The 15,496-nt window shown below is 36.6% G+C and overlaps 3 protein-coding genes across 3 annotated transcripts in view; 2 read left to right on the forward strand and 1 right to left on the reverse strand.

Moving 5' to 3' along the window:
• Positions 1 to 915: 915 nt before the first annotated feature.
• LOC121407694 (SHC SH2 domain-binding protein 1-like) lies at positions 916 to 11,416 on the reverse strand. Its single transcript, XM_041598881.1, has 10 exons — positions 10,765 to 11,416; positions 8,384 to 8,637; positions 7,860 to 7,955; positions 6,453 to 6,707; positions 5,938 to 6,061; positions 5,383 to 5,536; positions 4,604 to 4,756; positions 2,867 to 2,973; positions 1,957 to 2,106; positions 916 to 1,313 (listed from the first exon to the last, which is right to left on the reverse strand). Exons 1-10 carry the CDS (start codon positions 11,290 to 11,292, stop codon positions 1,071 to 1,073), a joined length of 2,064 nt encoding a protein of 687 aa, XP_041454815.1. The 5' UTR covers positions 11,293 to 11,416; the 3' UTR covers positions 916 to 1,070.
• LOC121407692 (peroxisomal coenzyme A diphosphatase NUDT7-like) overlaps positions 11,151 to 15,496 on the forward strand; it is a 28,031-nt gene continuing 23,685 nt past the window's right edge. The window contains exon 1 of the mRNA XM_041598879.1: positions 11,151 to 11,233. The gene's annotated coding sequence lies outside the window, so the exon portion shown is untranslated. The remainder of the gene's footprint in view (positions 11,234 to 15,496) is intronic.
• On the forward strand, positions 11,471 to 14,220 carry LOC121407693 (nudix hydrolase 11-like). The gene has a single exon (XM_041598880.1). The coding sequence runs from the start codon at positions 12,163 to 12,165 to the stop codon at positions 12,889 to 12,891; it is 729 nt and encodes a 242-aa protein (XP_041454814.1). The 5' UTR covers positions 11,471 to 12,162; the 3' UTR covers positions 12,892 to 14,220.

Below are 15,496 nucleotides of genomic sequence, written 5' to 3' on the forward strand. Positions count from 1 at the left end.
GTTTTAAATCCGTACACTTTTTGCAGATTTTATTCTTTGACTGCGCTTAGTTCGGCATCAAGCAATAATAAGTAAATAATATAGGATTTGAAAAGCGCATGTATCCACCTTGTTAGGTGCTCAAGGCACTCCTATATTATCCTGGCTAAACTAGTCTAACGAGTCTGGTGCGCACAGCTTTTTGAGGACTTACTTCCTGCCGGTACCCATTTACATCACCTGGGTTGAGTGCAGAACAATGTGGGTAGATTTCTTGATGAAGGAAAACATGCCATGGCTGGGAATCGAACCAACATCCCTCAGATTGAAAGACAAGTGTCTTAACCACTAGACCAGGACACCTCCCCCCCCACATGAAGTAAGCATCCAGTAATGAATGCAGAGGCTAATGGAATTATAGGCCAGATCAGTGCCCTGTGATAAACGTGCATTCAATATCAGACGCTTTGTCATTATACACGTATAATTCAATGCATGAAATCTGCATAAACCGATTCCATGACATTTGCTCTCGAGACAACTGCTCTGCTGTAAATTCCACTCATTACGGTAATCAAATGACCAACTTCAAACCTGGATTTATGACTATACCCTACTCCTCATCACAATCCTTAACCCAGTATGAAAGCCTATTGCAACCCTAACCCTACAACTTGGATAAAATAAGGCCTGGAGCATATGTCACGTCACAGCATACACCATGATTTTAAACCCGTTTCAAAACCAATTTTGTGTATTCTGGCTATCAAGGTTCTCAACAGACAGAGTGAAAACTTCCCTGAAGAGCAATCTGTAACTTTCCTATCCTCTACCAAACATGATACATCGAAAGAGATTTCTAATCATCATCAAAGCATTGCATCTCCAAGTTATCCTTGAAATCATTATTTTTCATGTCAAGAACATCTAATCATCAACAAAACGTGCCAGCATTGCATCTCCAAGTGAGGTATCCTTGATATCATTATTCTTCACGTCAAGAACATCTAATCACCAACAAAGCGTGCCAGGCAGCATTGCATCTCCAAGTAAGTTATCCTTGATAGCATCATTCTTCATATCAAGAACATCTAATCATCAACAAAACGTGCCAGCATTGCATCTCCAAGTAAATTATCCTTGAAATCATTATTCTTCATGTCAAGAACATTGACACCAGAGATCAACCCGATGACATCGGTGGTGATGGGTTCCGGCTCCTCTTCTTTGTTTGATCCCACAAGGAAGGCCATTCCTGCGCCATGGTTATCATAGACCTTGGTATCCACCAGGGTTAGAGTTGTCTTATCGTCTTTCTCATCGCTCTCCTGGATCTGTTAGTAGAGAGGTTTATGCATCTATGTGTTGTAGAGTGTAGGGTTGTCAGTAGATAATAAAGCTCAATACCAAAATGGATGACAAAGCTAATAATACGCATTGAAGATATCAAATAACTTGATAACAAATAGTGCAAGTAAGTCTAATGGTGACTGTACTCTAAGCATTTCATAATGAAGAAACAAAACATAATTAATGCTCTTTAAGTTGTGAGGTCTACAGTCTATTTAAAAACTCTGCAAGCAATCTAAAAAAATATCTAATATTGAATCTGACTGGAGTTATCAAGTGAACCTTTTCTACAATGGTTGGTCAATACAAAACGATCTTGTATGTTATAAATTCACTCTGAATTTGGGAAGTGTACCATACAGTGAGAAGAAAGAATGTTGTAAGAAACCCTTTAAGCGATTATGCGTCCGAGAGTTAATTGGAAGATGAATGAGTATTGACTAATACTTTTAAAATAAAGTTGGAGTTGGTAAATATATAGAATAAGGTTTCGTATGGGTTAATAACTATAAAGGAGGAGTCATTGATTGCCCTCAGTCCATTCCAAATGCTGTTTTTGTTGGGTCAGCATTATCATTTTGTCTAGTAATACAGGAAGGGGAAAGATTTGTTTGAAGTTAAACCTACCTCAACCATTATACCAGCCGTTAGACTGTCCTTGGTGATATCAGTGACATCACTCCCATCTTCCTCAGCAAGCTGGTGTAACCCACAACGATGGATGTTTGTATCAGAGATGATAACAGATGAACCCGCCTTGCACCTCAATCCATTCCTCTTTGGAATGAATGGAAGTATAAAAAAATATATTGCTTACCAGGGGAGTGTTTCATCAATATTGTCTGACAAAATGTCAGGGCCCCATTGCATAAAAGTTACTATTATGGTAACTTTGCCATCCAATCGTAACTTTCATGGAATCCTTGAATTTGATTGGCTGATGAGTATTGTTACCATGGTAGTTACCATTGCATGGCAAAGTTACCAAAACAGTAACTTTTATGCAACAGAGTCTTGATCTGAAAACTTTTCTTGATTTTGATCGACTGAGAAAAACACTTCCTAAGGCAACTGTCGGATAAAAACAGGATTTTTTGGATAAAACTTCTGACAAGTACTTTCAAGAAATGCTCAACAGATGAACATTTCAAAGTTCAGTGGGAGAAATCACAGTTCAACCAATGAGAGTTCAAAATGTTACATTTAGTTGCCTTTAATTCTGGGTTACTCAATCTTATTTGCATTTAGTTTGTGTAGAATGAAAGCATGAACAGGTGTTTATAAACACTCCTTCCTAGCTATATCCTTGAACCACTTTGATAATTTGGACTGTTTGAAAGTTAGAGGGTTGATAAAAGACCTTGTGCATTTACGTCATTGAGTCACCATCATAGAGCTTAAAGCCTGTGCCTTGCACTGGTGATCTGTAACTGGTGAATTTCTGACAACTCCGTTTACACGTATTCATATATAATCTGAGGGAGGGCGCTATGAGATTATGATGTCATATGCATAAGGTCTACATGAAACTTCCTACCTGGATGTCTTTGATCTCGCATCCTGTCATCTCTAGAGAACCTCCTCTGAAGACATTTACACCTGTTCCTCCACTTTGAAGCAAGCAGCCATTCATCATTAAACTGCCTATTATGAAAGAAAGATCACACAAAATAGGTTAAGGCCACATTATCATATCATTTCTTAATATATTACTTATTCACTGAGGGATTTTTTTATAGAGCGGGCTTCATTTAGTGCAGTATTTATCCTTTCAGCCTCGAAATTCATGCCCATCCTTAATATGTTACATTTTTTTTTTTAATGCACAAACTCCAAAACGATATTCTGAGGGCAGGCCACTTTTCTATAGCACACACTTAACCCTAAATAGACTGGGCTATTTTGACGCCTAAGAAGACGGGGGGGGGGGGGCTGATTCAGCCCCCCCTTATGATCTCGGCTGTTGATCGCGACGAAAATTGGCACACGCGTTACCCATGGCATTATCTACAAAACTATAACATCAAATTCTGCAAAAAATCTCATGTCTCATTAATTATGCTAATTTATGCGTAAAATCATAAGTTTGCTCTAATTAATAAAATAATGCCCCTGAAATGCTAATTTTTGTTTCACATACTCTAGATAGGCATCTGATCAAATTGATTTTAAAAAAAATTCAAAATCACATTTATTTTCTTATGTATTCTATTGTTTTCTAAATTTCTTATGTATTTCTTTGTTTTTCGACTTTTTGCTTTTTATTGTTTTTTCAATGGAAATTGTCGGGGACTTTATTTTAACCATAAAAAATATAAAAACAATTGATTTTAAGCAGTAAAAGGAAAAATAATGATACATTTATGAATTTTGGCTAAGAACACTATTTGCATTGGATTTGTACACAAATTCACGTTTTTGAGTAATTTTGGGTCTGCATGCACTTACGAAATGTTGCGTAATTTTGGAACCGCGTACCCGGGGGTCACAATTTTGGTCTCAAAAGTTGCGCGAGACTTGAAAGTAAAAAGTCAGCGAGCCACGCGGTCAAAAAAATTCGCGCGGCGGATTTATCGCGAAAAATGTCGAGGGGGGGGGGCTGAATCAACCCCCCAGTCTTTTTAGGGTTAAACATTACAGCACAAATATGAAAATTAAAGAGGGGCAACAAAATATCAATTGCTAATGAAAGAGGCGATGAGGCTAGTCAATAGAACATCAAGTCATTGAACCTATATTCATTTTATCACTTCATGAGACAATGCTGTGTTAAAAAATGGCCCTTTCTTGTGAATTTATGTACAAAATCAATAATGCACTGGCTCGCATCTTAAAGAGACCTGTTCCATTTTATGCACGATCTCATGACTACTAACCTTTATATTTCTGTTTATTTAATCCCTATTTCACCTTCTTTTTCCCATTCCCTCTGATCAAGCTCAGTGGTTCAAAACAATATCATCCTTACTGTTTTGTGGATGCTTGTAAGTGGTATTTTTTTTCTTTTTTTCAGTTTGGTTTCTTTAATGTACATCATTAAAATTCAGAAGGCACCCTAACTGTAAGCTTTAATTTTAGATTTTACTTATCTCTATATCATTATGAAAGGGCATTTTGCAAATATTGTTAGATATACCATTACCAGTATCACTTTTGAATTTTTCTTGTATTTTCATGTTGTATGATTTAGAAAATAACTGAAACTAAATATTTGTGTCAAGTACAAGTTTCATGTATGAAGATAAGGAACAAACTAAGATGAATGTTAAAATACCTCCTGCACGCACAGCAATGAGGCCCTCACTGGTGGCACTGTTATCATCTTCTAAAGTCAGGTTGGAAATCATAGCCCCAGATGCGTCACAGTCCAAGAAGATGTCAGCCAACTCTTCACATCTGATGATAATATCCTCCCTTTTTCCTACTCCTACAGAAAAAAGAATACAAGTACAATGTAAACATTACACACAAATTCAAGTAGCCTTCCCCTTGTAATGATTTTCACTTTGGTTATGACATGTGGTATATGTGTACACATTGGTTACTGTCATCACAGCACTGAATGATTTAACTCTACTCTAGATTATTACATTGTTTTTATTTTTAATGGAGTGCAATTGATTTAATCAATTTTAGTGTTTCAAAGCAATAAATACAATATGAATGAAATATTGTTAACTCATTGAAGATTGTCCGAATCCTGCTATGAAATATATTCATAAAGTTATGTTTTAAACTGAAATGGGAAGAAAATAAACAAAGGATAATGACTATCAAAATTTCAGGAATTCTTTGGCACTTACTATTTAAACAAAATTCCACAAACATAAGGGCTGAGGTCTCGATTTCACACGGTTAAATTTAAAGAGAATAAAACCACACACATGATGTAAAATCATGCTCGCTTCTTTTTTTTTATTTTAAAGATAGGATTAAATACTGATATATATGCCTTCGAGAAGATGTTCCGAGACATTGTTTGCTTTCCATGGTTGAGATGAATTTGAATCAATTACAACTATAAGATTGAGTCCTAAAATTGTCCCAACTCACCCTTGATAGTGACAGAATGCTGGAGGGTATAGAATCTTTCACCAGTGTAGGAGCCAGGGAAGATTAGGATGGTGTCACTGTTGTAGGACCTTGACAGCGCTTCTCCGGGTGATCTGCAGTGCTCTAAGACCACATCAGGACCTAGGTTGAGATTCTACAGTGACAATGGAGTACATTAATGGGCATTTAGATTCAACCTGTGTCCCATCTTATGAGTGTGATCTATATATGTATGAGTGCGGATCCCAAAAAAAATTTAATAGACAACTATGAGAAGATTAATATTACTATTATATATTTGGCACTTCAAACATGTTCAAGATAACAAAATAGGGACATTCCTCAAACACTGATGAACTACATCTTGCAGGAAATGAATGCACCTCAAACTTTAAAGAAAAAAAAGGGTGAAAAATTATCTGTCCATCAAGCTCTGATCAAAAAAAGAAGGAAAAATCATATTGAAACATACATTTATATAAACTTGTCAGCCCCCCTCCCTAGATCAAATTTCTATGAGGAAGGTCTTAATGTCAACATAATGGCTTTCTGTACCTGTATCATACCAGCAGTTAATGTCTTAGTGACTAGGAATGTCTTTGGCGAGCTGTCCTCTCTACTTTGGCTTCCCAAAGTACTCCTCTCTGATAGCATTGCATTTGGGATATCCATCAAAGACCTACGGCAGGAAAGAGGAAGTAAAGGGACATAGGAGAGGTTAAGTACATGATGGAGAATAAGAAGAAGAGGAAGAGAAGAGGAAGAAGATACAAATAGGAGAAAAGATGCGGAATGGGAATAAAGAGGATGAGGAGGAAAGAAGGTGGAAGATAATAAAGGAGAAAGAGGAGAAAAGAAGCAGAATAAGAAAGAGGAGGAAAAAGGAAAAGGAAAGGAGGATGGAGATGAGAGAGTAAAAGAGCAGAATAAGAAAATATTTACAGATTTGGGGCTCAGTGATTCTAACTGAAATTCCAGTTCATGTCCCTTTGGAAAGGAATTGACCATTTTCAAAGACACAAAAGTTAGGTTCTACAATAGAAAAGCATAAACCCCATTTCATAGCTCACCTCAAGACAGGGTTCTCAAGTTTCTCCATCTTCATCTTCAGGACTTCAATCTCTTCATTAAGCCCCATGATGTCAACCACCATACAGCTCTCATTCATGTCCAGTTCATCAACACCGCCTTCGCTACCATCACCATCTTCCAGCTGAGCCTGAAGAGAGGCGATGCGGTCATACTTGTCGAGACATTCTGAAAGAGCCATCTGGTGCTTTCTAACAATGTGGGCTGGAATTCGCTTCTCCTTGACGTCATATACGCTACAAGTGTGTTATTCAATAATATAAAATGCTGGCAATGATGCGGTGCACTGAAGGTATAATAGTCATAAGAATGCGAGAAGCACAAGGTGTTTGGGCGGAGTGCTTTTGGTAAACATTGTGAATGAATAAAAATGCCTCCATTGCCACTAACATCACACAAAGCCTGTGCATTATTTGATTTATTTAACAGGTCTAGGCACTATAATTAGTAGAAGAAATTTTAGAGATGTAGAATTAATTCTCAATCTAGTTAACATTTTTAGACAACATGGTCTAAATGTTGCATTCTTGGGTAGGAATGGAAGCCAGAAATAAATAAGTTTTTACTTGGAGGGGGGGGGGGTCAATTTGAACCTTGGTCCACTCTGATCGATACAAAACTTGCAAAGACATTGAGAGACACGTAAAGCCGGAAGGGTGTCGCTGTGTAATTCATTTTAGCCAGCAAAATTATTTTTTATATACGGTATTCTGTTTGATTATGAAAATGAGATGCATGTATGAATATTTTTGTTATTACCGGTAATTCCCTCTTTTACAAAAACCTGGATGAAAACATTTTCAACAATACGTTGACAAACATTTTGTTTCATTATGCATTGTTTTGTCAATTTCATATGTACTTCACTGTTTTTATTTTTACATATTTTAATATTTTTAGGACTGATTGGGTTCTAAGATTTATATTTGATCAATCTTGAATGAGGAAATATTATTCAATGGCATGGGATCGTGTGAATTAGCAGTGCTTTGTAGTAATTTATAGATAATTTCAATTCTATAAGTTTTCACAAATTCCTGAAAAAATACTTTATGGAACAACATACAATTTCAAACTGCCACCTGACTTCTTGTCCTGATATTCATAATCTTGTTATCAGAAGCTGCACAATAAAAAATATCTGATTGGGTGACGATTGACAAAGCAGGATTGGATTGCACAGAATTAGTGAACAGGAGATTGACCTCCTCCCTCAGTTCATTTGATTTGATTAAGGGGTATAAGTATTCTGGTTCATGTTCATGATCTGCACTATAGGGCGAGGCAAGGATAGGAGAGGGATATATAGGTCATTCCATTCAACGATATGAATGAATTATACATCGGCTTGATGTACTTGCATTGACAGATTGCAGTGCAATACTCACAATTTTAGTCTTGGTTTGAGATATTTATCCATGTACTTTGATCCACTTAGGTCATCCTCATCATCCATAGGTCTCCAAAGATTTTGGTAAAAGAACCTGGCATCAAACACAAATCAAAACAAAATCCAGCTATTTTAATCTGATCTACCGGTATTTCTTTTCTTTTTGTGCGTGAAATTTTATCATTTGTTTTAATTTAATATTTTAAAATTCATTTGTCTACATGTATTTATATATTTATTGTATTTATTTATTCTTTTTTTTTTTTGGGGGGGATTCTTATGATTACAGGTATTCAAAATGGAATAATTATCTGTGAGACTGTTATTTGATTGCCAGACGAGCAAATTCCTCTAGATTTATTTCAACTTCTCAACAAGTTTTGATACCTAATGACATTCCCGAAGACCTATTTCTCAATCTGTAAAAATATGTCTATTAAGGTTATCTGTTATTATTTGTATGACACATGTTCTAACAAGATTACAATGATTTCTGGAAAATGGTCCAATAAATTTCCTCACCTAGCATGTTCGATAGCCAAGGCAGTGTTGTCTAGCAGGCCAGTTTTGTTGTAGACAGGATAGAGGTCTGTGAGGTCAACAAGTCCCTCTGATTTCTCTAGAATTTCTCTTATCTTCCTTTCCACTTCATCTCTCTCCCCAGACTTTTCCTCTGTACAAAGCGCTCCATCAACCATGCACAGGAAGGGTTCACTGATGTGCACTTTGGCCTTCAGGTGCTGCTGTCTGCTTTCTGGATGTGGAGCATAGTCAGTCTAATTTAAAAAAAAAGTACAGGTAAATCTATTAATTAAACATTCATAAAGTAGATGCATTCATATAATTGGCTTGATGAAAGAAAGATTTTCTTCTGCAAGGCCAACCAAGTTTTGGACTTGTGAAATAGCATTCCTGAAAGTGTTGTTAGAGAATCTACATCTGTCAAAGCTTAATAAAAATTGTACACAGAGTCTACTACATACATGTATTTCATGAAGGATGATGACCTCCTCCATGGCAGAAAGAAGTTTGCTTAGCAGCACACAGTTCTTTCGATATTAATCACCCTTATGGCCTTACAAGCTCTTAATTTGTCTGCATGGTCGGAACATTCTCCATTATCATTGATAAGCAATTAAGCACAATCATTACAATCAAGATTATCATCATCTTTACCAGGCATCATCATCATCATCAATGTCATCATCAATATTCCTGTTACTTTATAGGTGTCATTATAAAAACATAACCACAGCATATAGTCTGTCATCTAGACAGGAATAACCATCGTTTCTGAAAATTTATTAACATTTTGCTGGTGAGTAAAGCCAAAGCAGTTCAGCAGAACAACCAATTTACATTACAGAGTCATAGACTGTATACCCAGTAGTGTGTGTCCGGACGATCAATTTTAGATAGTCATTTGGAAAAATTTACAAGGGAAGTTTTATCATTTTTTAGTACAAAATGTCAGGAAATATTATAAAGAACAAAATAGAAGACAATTACAACTATTGAATTTGTATTTTAGTGTAATCCAAAGACAATGTGTGTCCGGACACCCGACCCCCCATTCTACTATAGTATATAGATCTATTTGGTGTAAATCAATTGATGTAATCTATTTAGATTTTATGAAGGCCTTTGACAAGGTACCTCACCGTCGACTGCTTGAAAAGGTCCGTAGTTTTGGTATAAATGAACATGTGGTTAGTTGGATCGAGGCATTCCTTGTTGGAAGGAGACAGAGGGTGTGTGTGAATGGTGAGTTCTCAAGTTGGGGTCATGTAGAAAGCGGAATTCCGCAAGGGAGTGTCCTTGGCCCTGTGTTATTTTTGTTATACATCAATGATCTTCCAGACGTTGTTACTGAAAGTAATGTTTATCTTTTTGCTGATGATACCAAGCTATTCAAGTTTATAAGAGATCAGAATGATTGCAATTCACTCCAGAGAGATCTTGACCATCTGAAATGCTGGTCAGAAAAATGGCTGCTGAAATTCAACCCCAAGAAATGTAGTGTACTCTCTATTGGTAACACGCAAGACCAGCAGGAAGCTTTTCCATACACATTAATGAATGATGCGCTTGAACATGTCACCTCCAAAAGGGACTTGGGTGTTGTAATTGATGATAAACTCAGCTTTGAAGAACACATGCAATCAAAAATAAACAAGGCCAACAGGCTTATGGGCTTGATCAGACGAACTTTTGTTTATCTTGACAAAAATAACTTTGCTCTGTTATATAAGTCGCTTGTCCGACCACAAGTTGAGTATGCCCATGCTGTGTGGAACCCTATACTGAAGAAACATATACATGCATTAGAGAACGTACAAAGAAGGGCAACAAAATTAGTCCCTGAATTAAGGAAGCTTTCCTATCCACAACGACTTAAACGGTTAAAAATCCCAACTCTGGCGTATCGAAGAGTTAGGGGTGATATGATTGAAACATATAAACACTTTAATAGTTATGATCAATGTACAAAACTTAATCTAGAAGAAAAATATAGTGAACATACCAGGGGTCACAGTAAAAAATTGTTCATACCAAGGACAAAGACCCAAAAATATAGGAATTCTTTTTATGTTAGAATACGTAAGACATGGAACAGCCTAAATAATGATGTTGTCACTGCCCCAAGTGTGCACAGTTTTGAAGCTGCCCTGGATAGATGCTGGAAAAATGAGCCAATAAAATATGACTACGAAAGCCCTGTTCCCGGAAGTGAGCCAGCCATCTTGAGGAGGAAAAACCTAGAACTGAATACAGAGGCATAACATGCCTACATTCAGAAACTTCCCTAGGTATCCCTAGGTAGGTATCATGTTATCATGAATCATGATAATCACCATCTTCATACCAAATTTGTAAAAAAAAACATGAAACAAGTGCTTCACCTCAATAACAACGTCACAATTATTTTCTACTTTCCAGATCCCTGTCCAAAAGTTCACGACTGCTTCAGTCAAGAAAAGATACAATTCCTGATGAATATCAAAACTTCTGTCGTCCCATGATTCCGATTTTGCCAGGAAAATACTTGCATATGCTTGCAAACGTTCAGCATGAGTGAGATTATCTGTCTGAAATATCGAAGGAAATAGATTTCCATTTTCTTCGTCTGACTCGGAATCATTACTCTTGTGTTCTTCATCCGGTCCAATCTCGTCTCCAAATCCGCTGCTGTTTTGCTCCGCAGCAGCAGGCGAGCAAGGATCGTTATTAGTCGGAGGAGTTTCGGGCGAGTTCTGTTTCGCATCCCCATTCAAATCTTCCCGCCTCTCTTCGTCGTTGACATTGCATGGAAGCTGTTCAGTCGGTTGACAGCTGAGCCCACGGGATAACGAGTCTTCTTTGGCGAAATCGGTGAGTGTATCAGACACTAACTTCTGCTTTTTTGTTTGTATTACATACGTAGTATCCATTTCAGTAGACAAGTTGCTCCGTAAAGTTTGCCCTTCTGTGTAAATGGTTGAATTAGAACCTGATACGGTAATATAGTTAACGAAAATAGTTAGGTCCTAACCAAAATTGATTTTGGCTATAATGCAGCCGTACTTAATTGCCAGTGCAACGATGTATAGCGCCATCTGACGGGTTACAAAATATACTGCGCCATATGGTGTAGATCTCGTGTGGAACTACCGGTATAGTAGGCTGATGTATGCAGCTAGCTGCGTTGTTGTGATATCGATATGTTGCTATTTAGTTTACAATTGAGTTAATATGAGGAGCTAGGAGGTGTGTCACCTGACATCATCAAGCTTTTTCCAGGGATTTCGAAATGAATATGAATTTTGAATCAACGACAATGACGCGACGTGATCTGAAGCACAAAAATTGTCTCTTTTCAATTCCATTGTCATAGACTGAGTACGGCATTCACAATAGAAAGAGCCTGGCACTGCCTTATCGCGTGTTGTAAGCAGTGGATACTTAACTCATGTGGTAGGGTCCATGCTTAACTTGGGCCAAATTGTGGCTGTGGCATGCGGGAACCACTCGTCATATGCTGCAGTTTCCAATCCAAACTGAACAAACTTCAAATTATAAGTGAACTAAGACTTAGAAAATAGGCAGTGTACATACTAGCCACTGTAAGCAGCTATTGTTGAGGTAGTAGCAAGGCAGATGGGATTGCTTGTATTGTAGATTCATATCCTGATTGAAGATTTAAGTCATCTGTGCCTGTGTAGATAGCTAGGCTTCAATACAAATACAAGACTGGTATGAACTGATGAAAAGCCACAGAAGAAAAATAAAACAGTGTGCTGGGATATCAATTTACTAGTAACATGGAACCGCCACTAAGCAAGTCCACTATCAGAACTAGACTCCTGGAAAGAGATTTCAGTGATCGAATGCATGAGTCAGATATCGCGTTGTTTGCAAGTCGGAAGAAGAAAGCATCTGTTCTTGTGCCGTTGATACTGTGTGAAAATGGAGATCTTGAGGTACTTCTTACAAAGAGGGCAGCCCATCTTCGGGCTGATGCTGGTGATGTCGCGTTTCCGGGTGGAAAGCGGGATGACGAGGATGCAGATGACACTGCAACGGCGCTACGGGAATCTTGGGAGGAGATCGGTCTTCATCCTTCGGACGTCGAGGTGGTGTCCCAGCTTCCACCAATGACCTCTCGACATGGCTACTTTATCACACCAGTTACAGGATTAATTCCCGAGACATTTGAACCTGACATCAACCCCAATGAAGTAGAGGATGTCTTCCGTGTACCCCTTATTGATTTCCTCTTGTGTGATAACCACAAGTCTCAAAGAACCTCGAGTAAAGGACGATTTGCTTGGCTTCACTACTTTGAACACATTATCAACGGCAAGGGATTTATTACTTGGGGTTTGACAGCGTATCTATGTATTACTGCTGCTTGTACCATATACCAAAGAGCTCCAGACTTTGAAATGGAACCAGGCTTTGATCATGAAAATTTAGCTCAGGGATTTATAGACCTCATGGCAAGGGAGAAGAAAGAAGAGGCACTTTCAGCTGATGGAAGCAAATTATGAACTATAAATTATGTTGACGACCTGATTAATTAACAGATCATGATGTTTTTAAAATATAAGCCTAATTATGTGAAGCAGCTGTAAAATATCTTTTGAATTATCAGTGTATTTGCTTTTGAATAGTGATGTCTCGGAATCATACAATTTTTTCAAAATGTTTAAATTAGTTTGAAATTCCCAGGGCCTAGCAGACTCTACATTCAACTTTGTCCACTCTAATTTACAATTCAAACTTTCAGTTGCTTTTGAAAGGGATAAGGGCTTACTGTACTCTTTATTCAAAGCAATATGTGGCATAACTTGACTTGGTAGCAAATAAACCTAGATGGCCCAACAAAGCCCTGATTTTATACCATCATGCTTTACCTGTGTCAGAAAAGGTTTGGAAAAGGTACACTTAAAATACATATATATATTAAATACAGTGATTACATGTGTTGTACATTTTAATCACATATACTGATACCATTTTTATTCTATTGAAACTCATCTTTGAATATCTACTTTTTTGTGTGTACGGTAGCTTACTAAAGTTAGCTCTATTTGAACAAGTATGGTTTTCAGAGCAATTTAACAATGCATTGCAATGAAAGATTAATATGTTCATGGGACAAGGCAAAAAGTAATAAACCTAGGTTGCAATAAGAAGCATTATTATTCGATTTGGTGACAGGACAAATACAAAAAAACGAGGTGAAATAGTGACCCTTGGGTAAGACTTGTAGTCAAGTGTATACTCTAATGCAGGCAATACATTATGCACTGTGCATGTTGATGTCCATTTCTCAGAGTTGAATACAGCTTGTACAGTGTGGTCTTTCTTGATTTGGAAAGCAAATAGAACTTTGACCAAACTGATTAAGTCGAGTGCTGTATTATTAGTGCAATCAAGGAAAACTCAAGGGGGCAAAGCCAAAGGGCAATTTGGCTAAAAATCTAATTTTTTTGACTTGTGTTTTGTACACTAGTCTATTTTCATTTGGATTTCAATTTCATAAGGAGTGGAATTTTTAGTGGATATGAACAAAATGGCCTCATTATAGAAAATATGAGATTCCATGATGTAGAGTATGAACCAGTCTAAGGAAATGTGGGTTAACGATTTACTTTTCTCGTTAGGTTATATATTTTTGAGTTTGTACTATTCAATTTGTACTAAGTTCTAAACTACTGGTCTATGATTCAAGAGAGATGAATAAGAGAATTACATGTATTCACTTGAACTACATATTCTGGCAGTTTTATTTGTTATTAGCATTTGTTTTTCCATACACATGTGAGTATTGTCATGATTTAATCAGTCTGTGTAAGTAAACTCATTCAAATTGACATCTACCTGAATGTAACATTTTACTAATGATATTGCACATTTGGTTTTGTAAATTCAGATGTTGGACATGTACATGTCTACATGACTCTAAGAATATATGTTAAATATAAAGATAAAACTTTTATCATGGATAGAAGGGGACACTAGGTGAAATGAATGATACATCTAGAGAAAATGCAATTGTCAAAGTCACTTCTTTAAAGCCTGTGAAATTTCATATTTTCAAATGGCATCATCATCAGCCATTGAAAAAAGATTCCATGGACAGTTCAAATTTGGAATGTTAGATAAAATTCAAGTACATGTATGTCACAGGTACTGACCTTCTACCAAAACTTTACTCTATTTTGATTGGTATCTGATCAAATAAATTTTCTTGCAAAATTTCAAATAATATCCGATGAAATACATTTTATTTCATACCCTTAATATCAACTGCTTTAAGCAATACAAATTAATGTTTTCTTACATGTATAATGATCGGGGTGGCAACATTCACTTTTGAGGGATTTACTAAAACTAAAAATATGGTAAACTTTAACAATAAGTTGGGATCCTGTTTTAGAAAGTACGAGTAGTTGAGGAATCGAGATGGTGCTATTGGTTCGTATCTGCTTTAAAAAGAAACCATATCTCATAATAAATTGATCTTATTAATTTAGTGAAATGCATCACTTTGAGTTCGAAGTTTTTTAGATTTTTTTTTGCACCTTGAGAAGGAAATGTTATTGCTCTCTGTCAAAGTTGACGACAAAGAGTTATGACTGATCCAATCAATTTCAACTGTTTGGTAATCCATCCATATCATTTTTTTTCTTCAGTAAATCTGCACAATTTCCTTAGTAAACAAAGACAATCGCACTGCATCTTCAAGAGAAAAATGAATGTGTGAATATACATCATTTCTAGATTTTGACGTTGCTGGCCGTCCATAGTTGAGATTGATCATCAGACCAATTGAAACTCTTTGTGAGACAGGGCCCATCTTCACTCCTTAGTCCTTGTCAAAGTTAACATATCAAATCACCAATCACCATTTATTTTTGTTATAAACTTATCAGAATGAACAATGTTAAATCATTCCAAACAAAATAAGATTCAAGGAGAAGAGTGTTGTTAGCTGTCTCATTAGTAAACAACTTCCTACATGTAGTTCTCCAAAAAAATTAGTAAAAATGCTGTTACTTTTTTTTAGTGAAATTTTGGTTAAGTCATTATACATGTACTTTTATGCCAGGCCCAGTATTAAGTTTTTCAACTTGATATTTCGATGTA

Source organism: Lytechinus variegatus, chromosome 2, assembly GCF_018143015.1.
Source record: "Lytechinus variegatus isolate NC3 chromosome 2, Lvar_3.0, whole genome shotgun sequence".
NCBI classification, from domain to species: domain Eukaryota; kingdom Metazoa; phylum Echinodermata; class Echinoidea; order Temnopleuroida; family Toxopneustidae; genus Lytechinus; species Lytechinus variegatus.

Coding starts and splice junctions, on each gene's coding strand:
- LOC121407693 (XM_041598880.1), top strand. CDS start 12,163: ATGGAACCGCCACTAAGCAAGTCCACTATCAGAACTAGACTCCTGGAA.
- LOC121407694 (XM_041598881.1), bottom strand. CDS start 11,292: ATGGATACTACGTATGTAATACAAACAAAAAAGCAGAAGTTAGTGTCT. Junction 7,956..8,383: donor TTGGCTATCGAACATGCTAG/GTGAGGAAATTT, acceptor GTTTGATGCCAG/GTTCTTTTACCAAAATCTTT. Junction 2,107..2,866: donor GCGAGATCAAAGACATCCAG/GTAGGAAGTTTC, acceptor TTCATTCCAAAG/AGGAATGGATTGAGGTGCAA.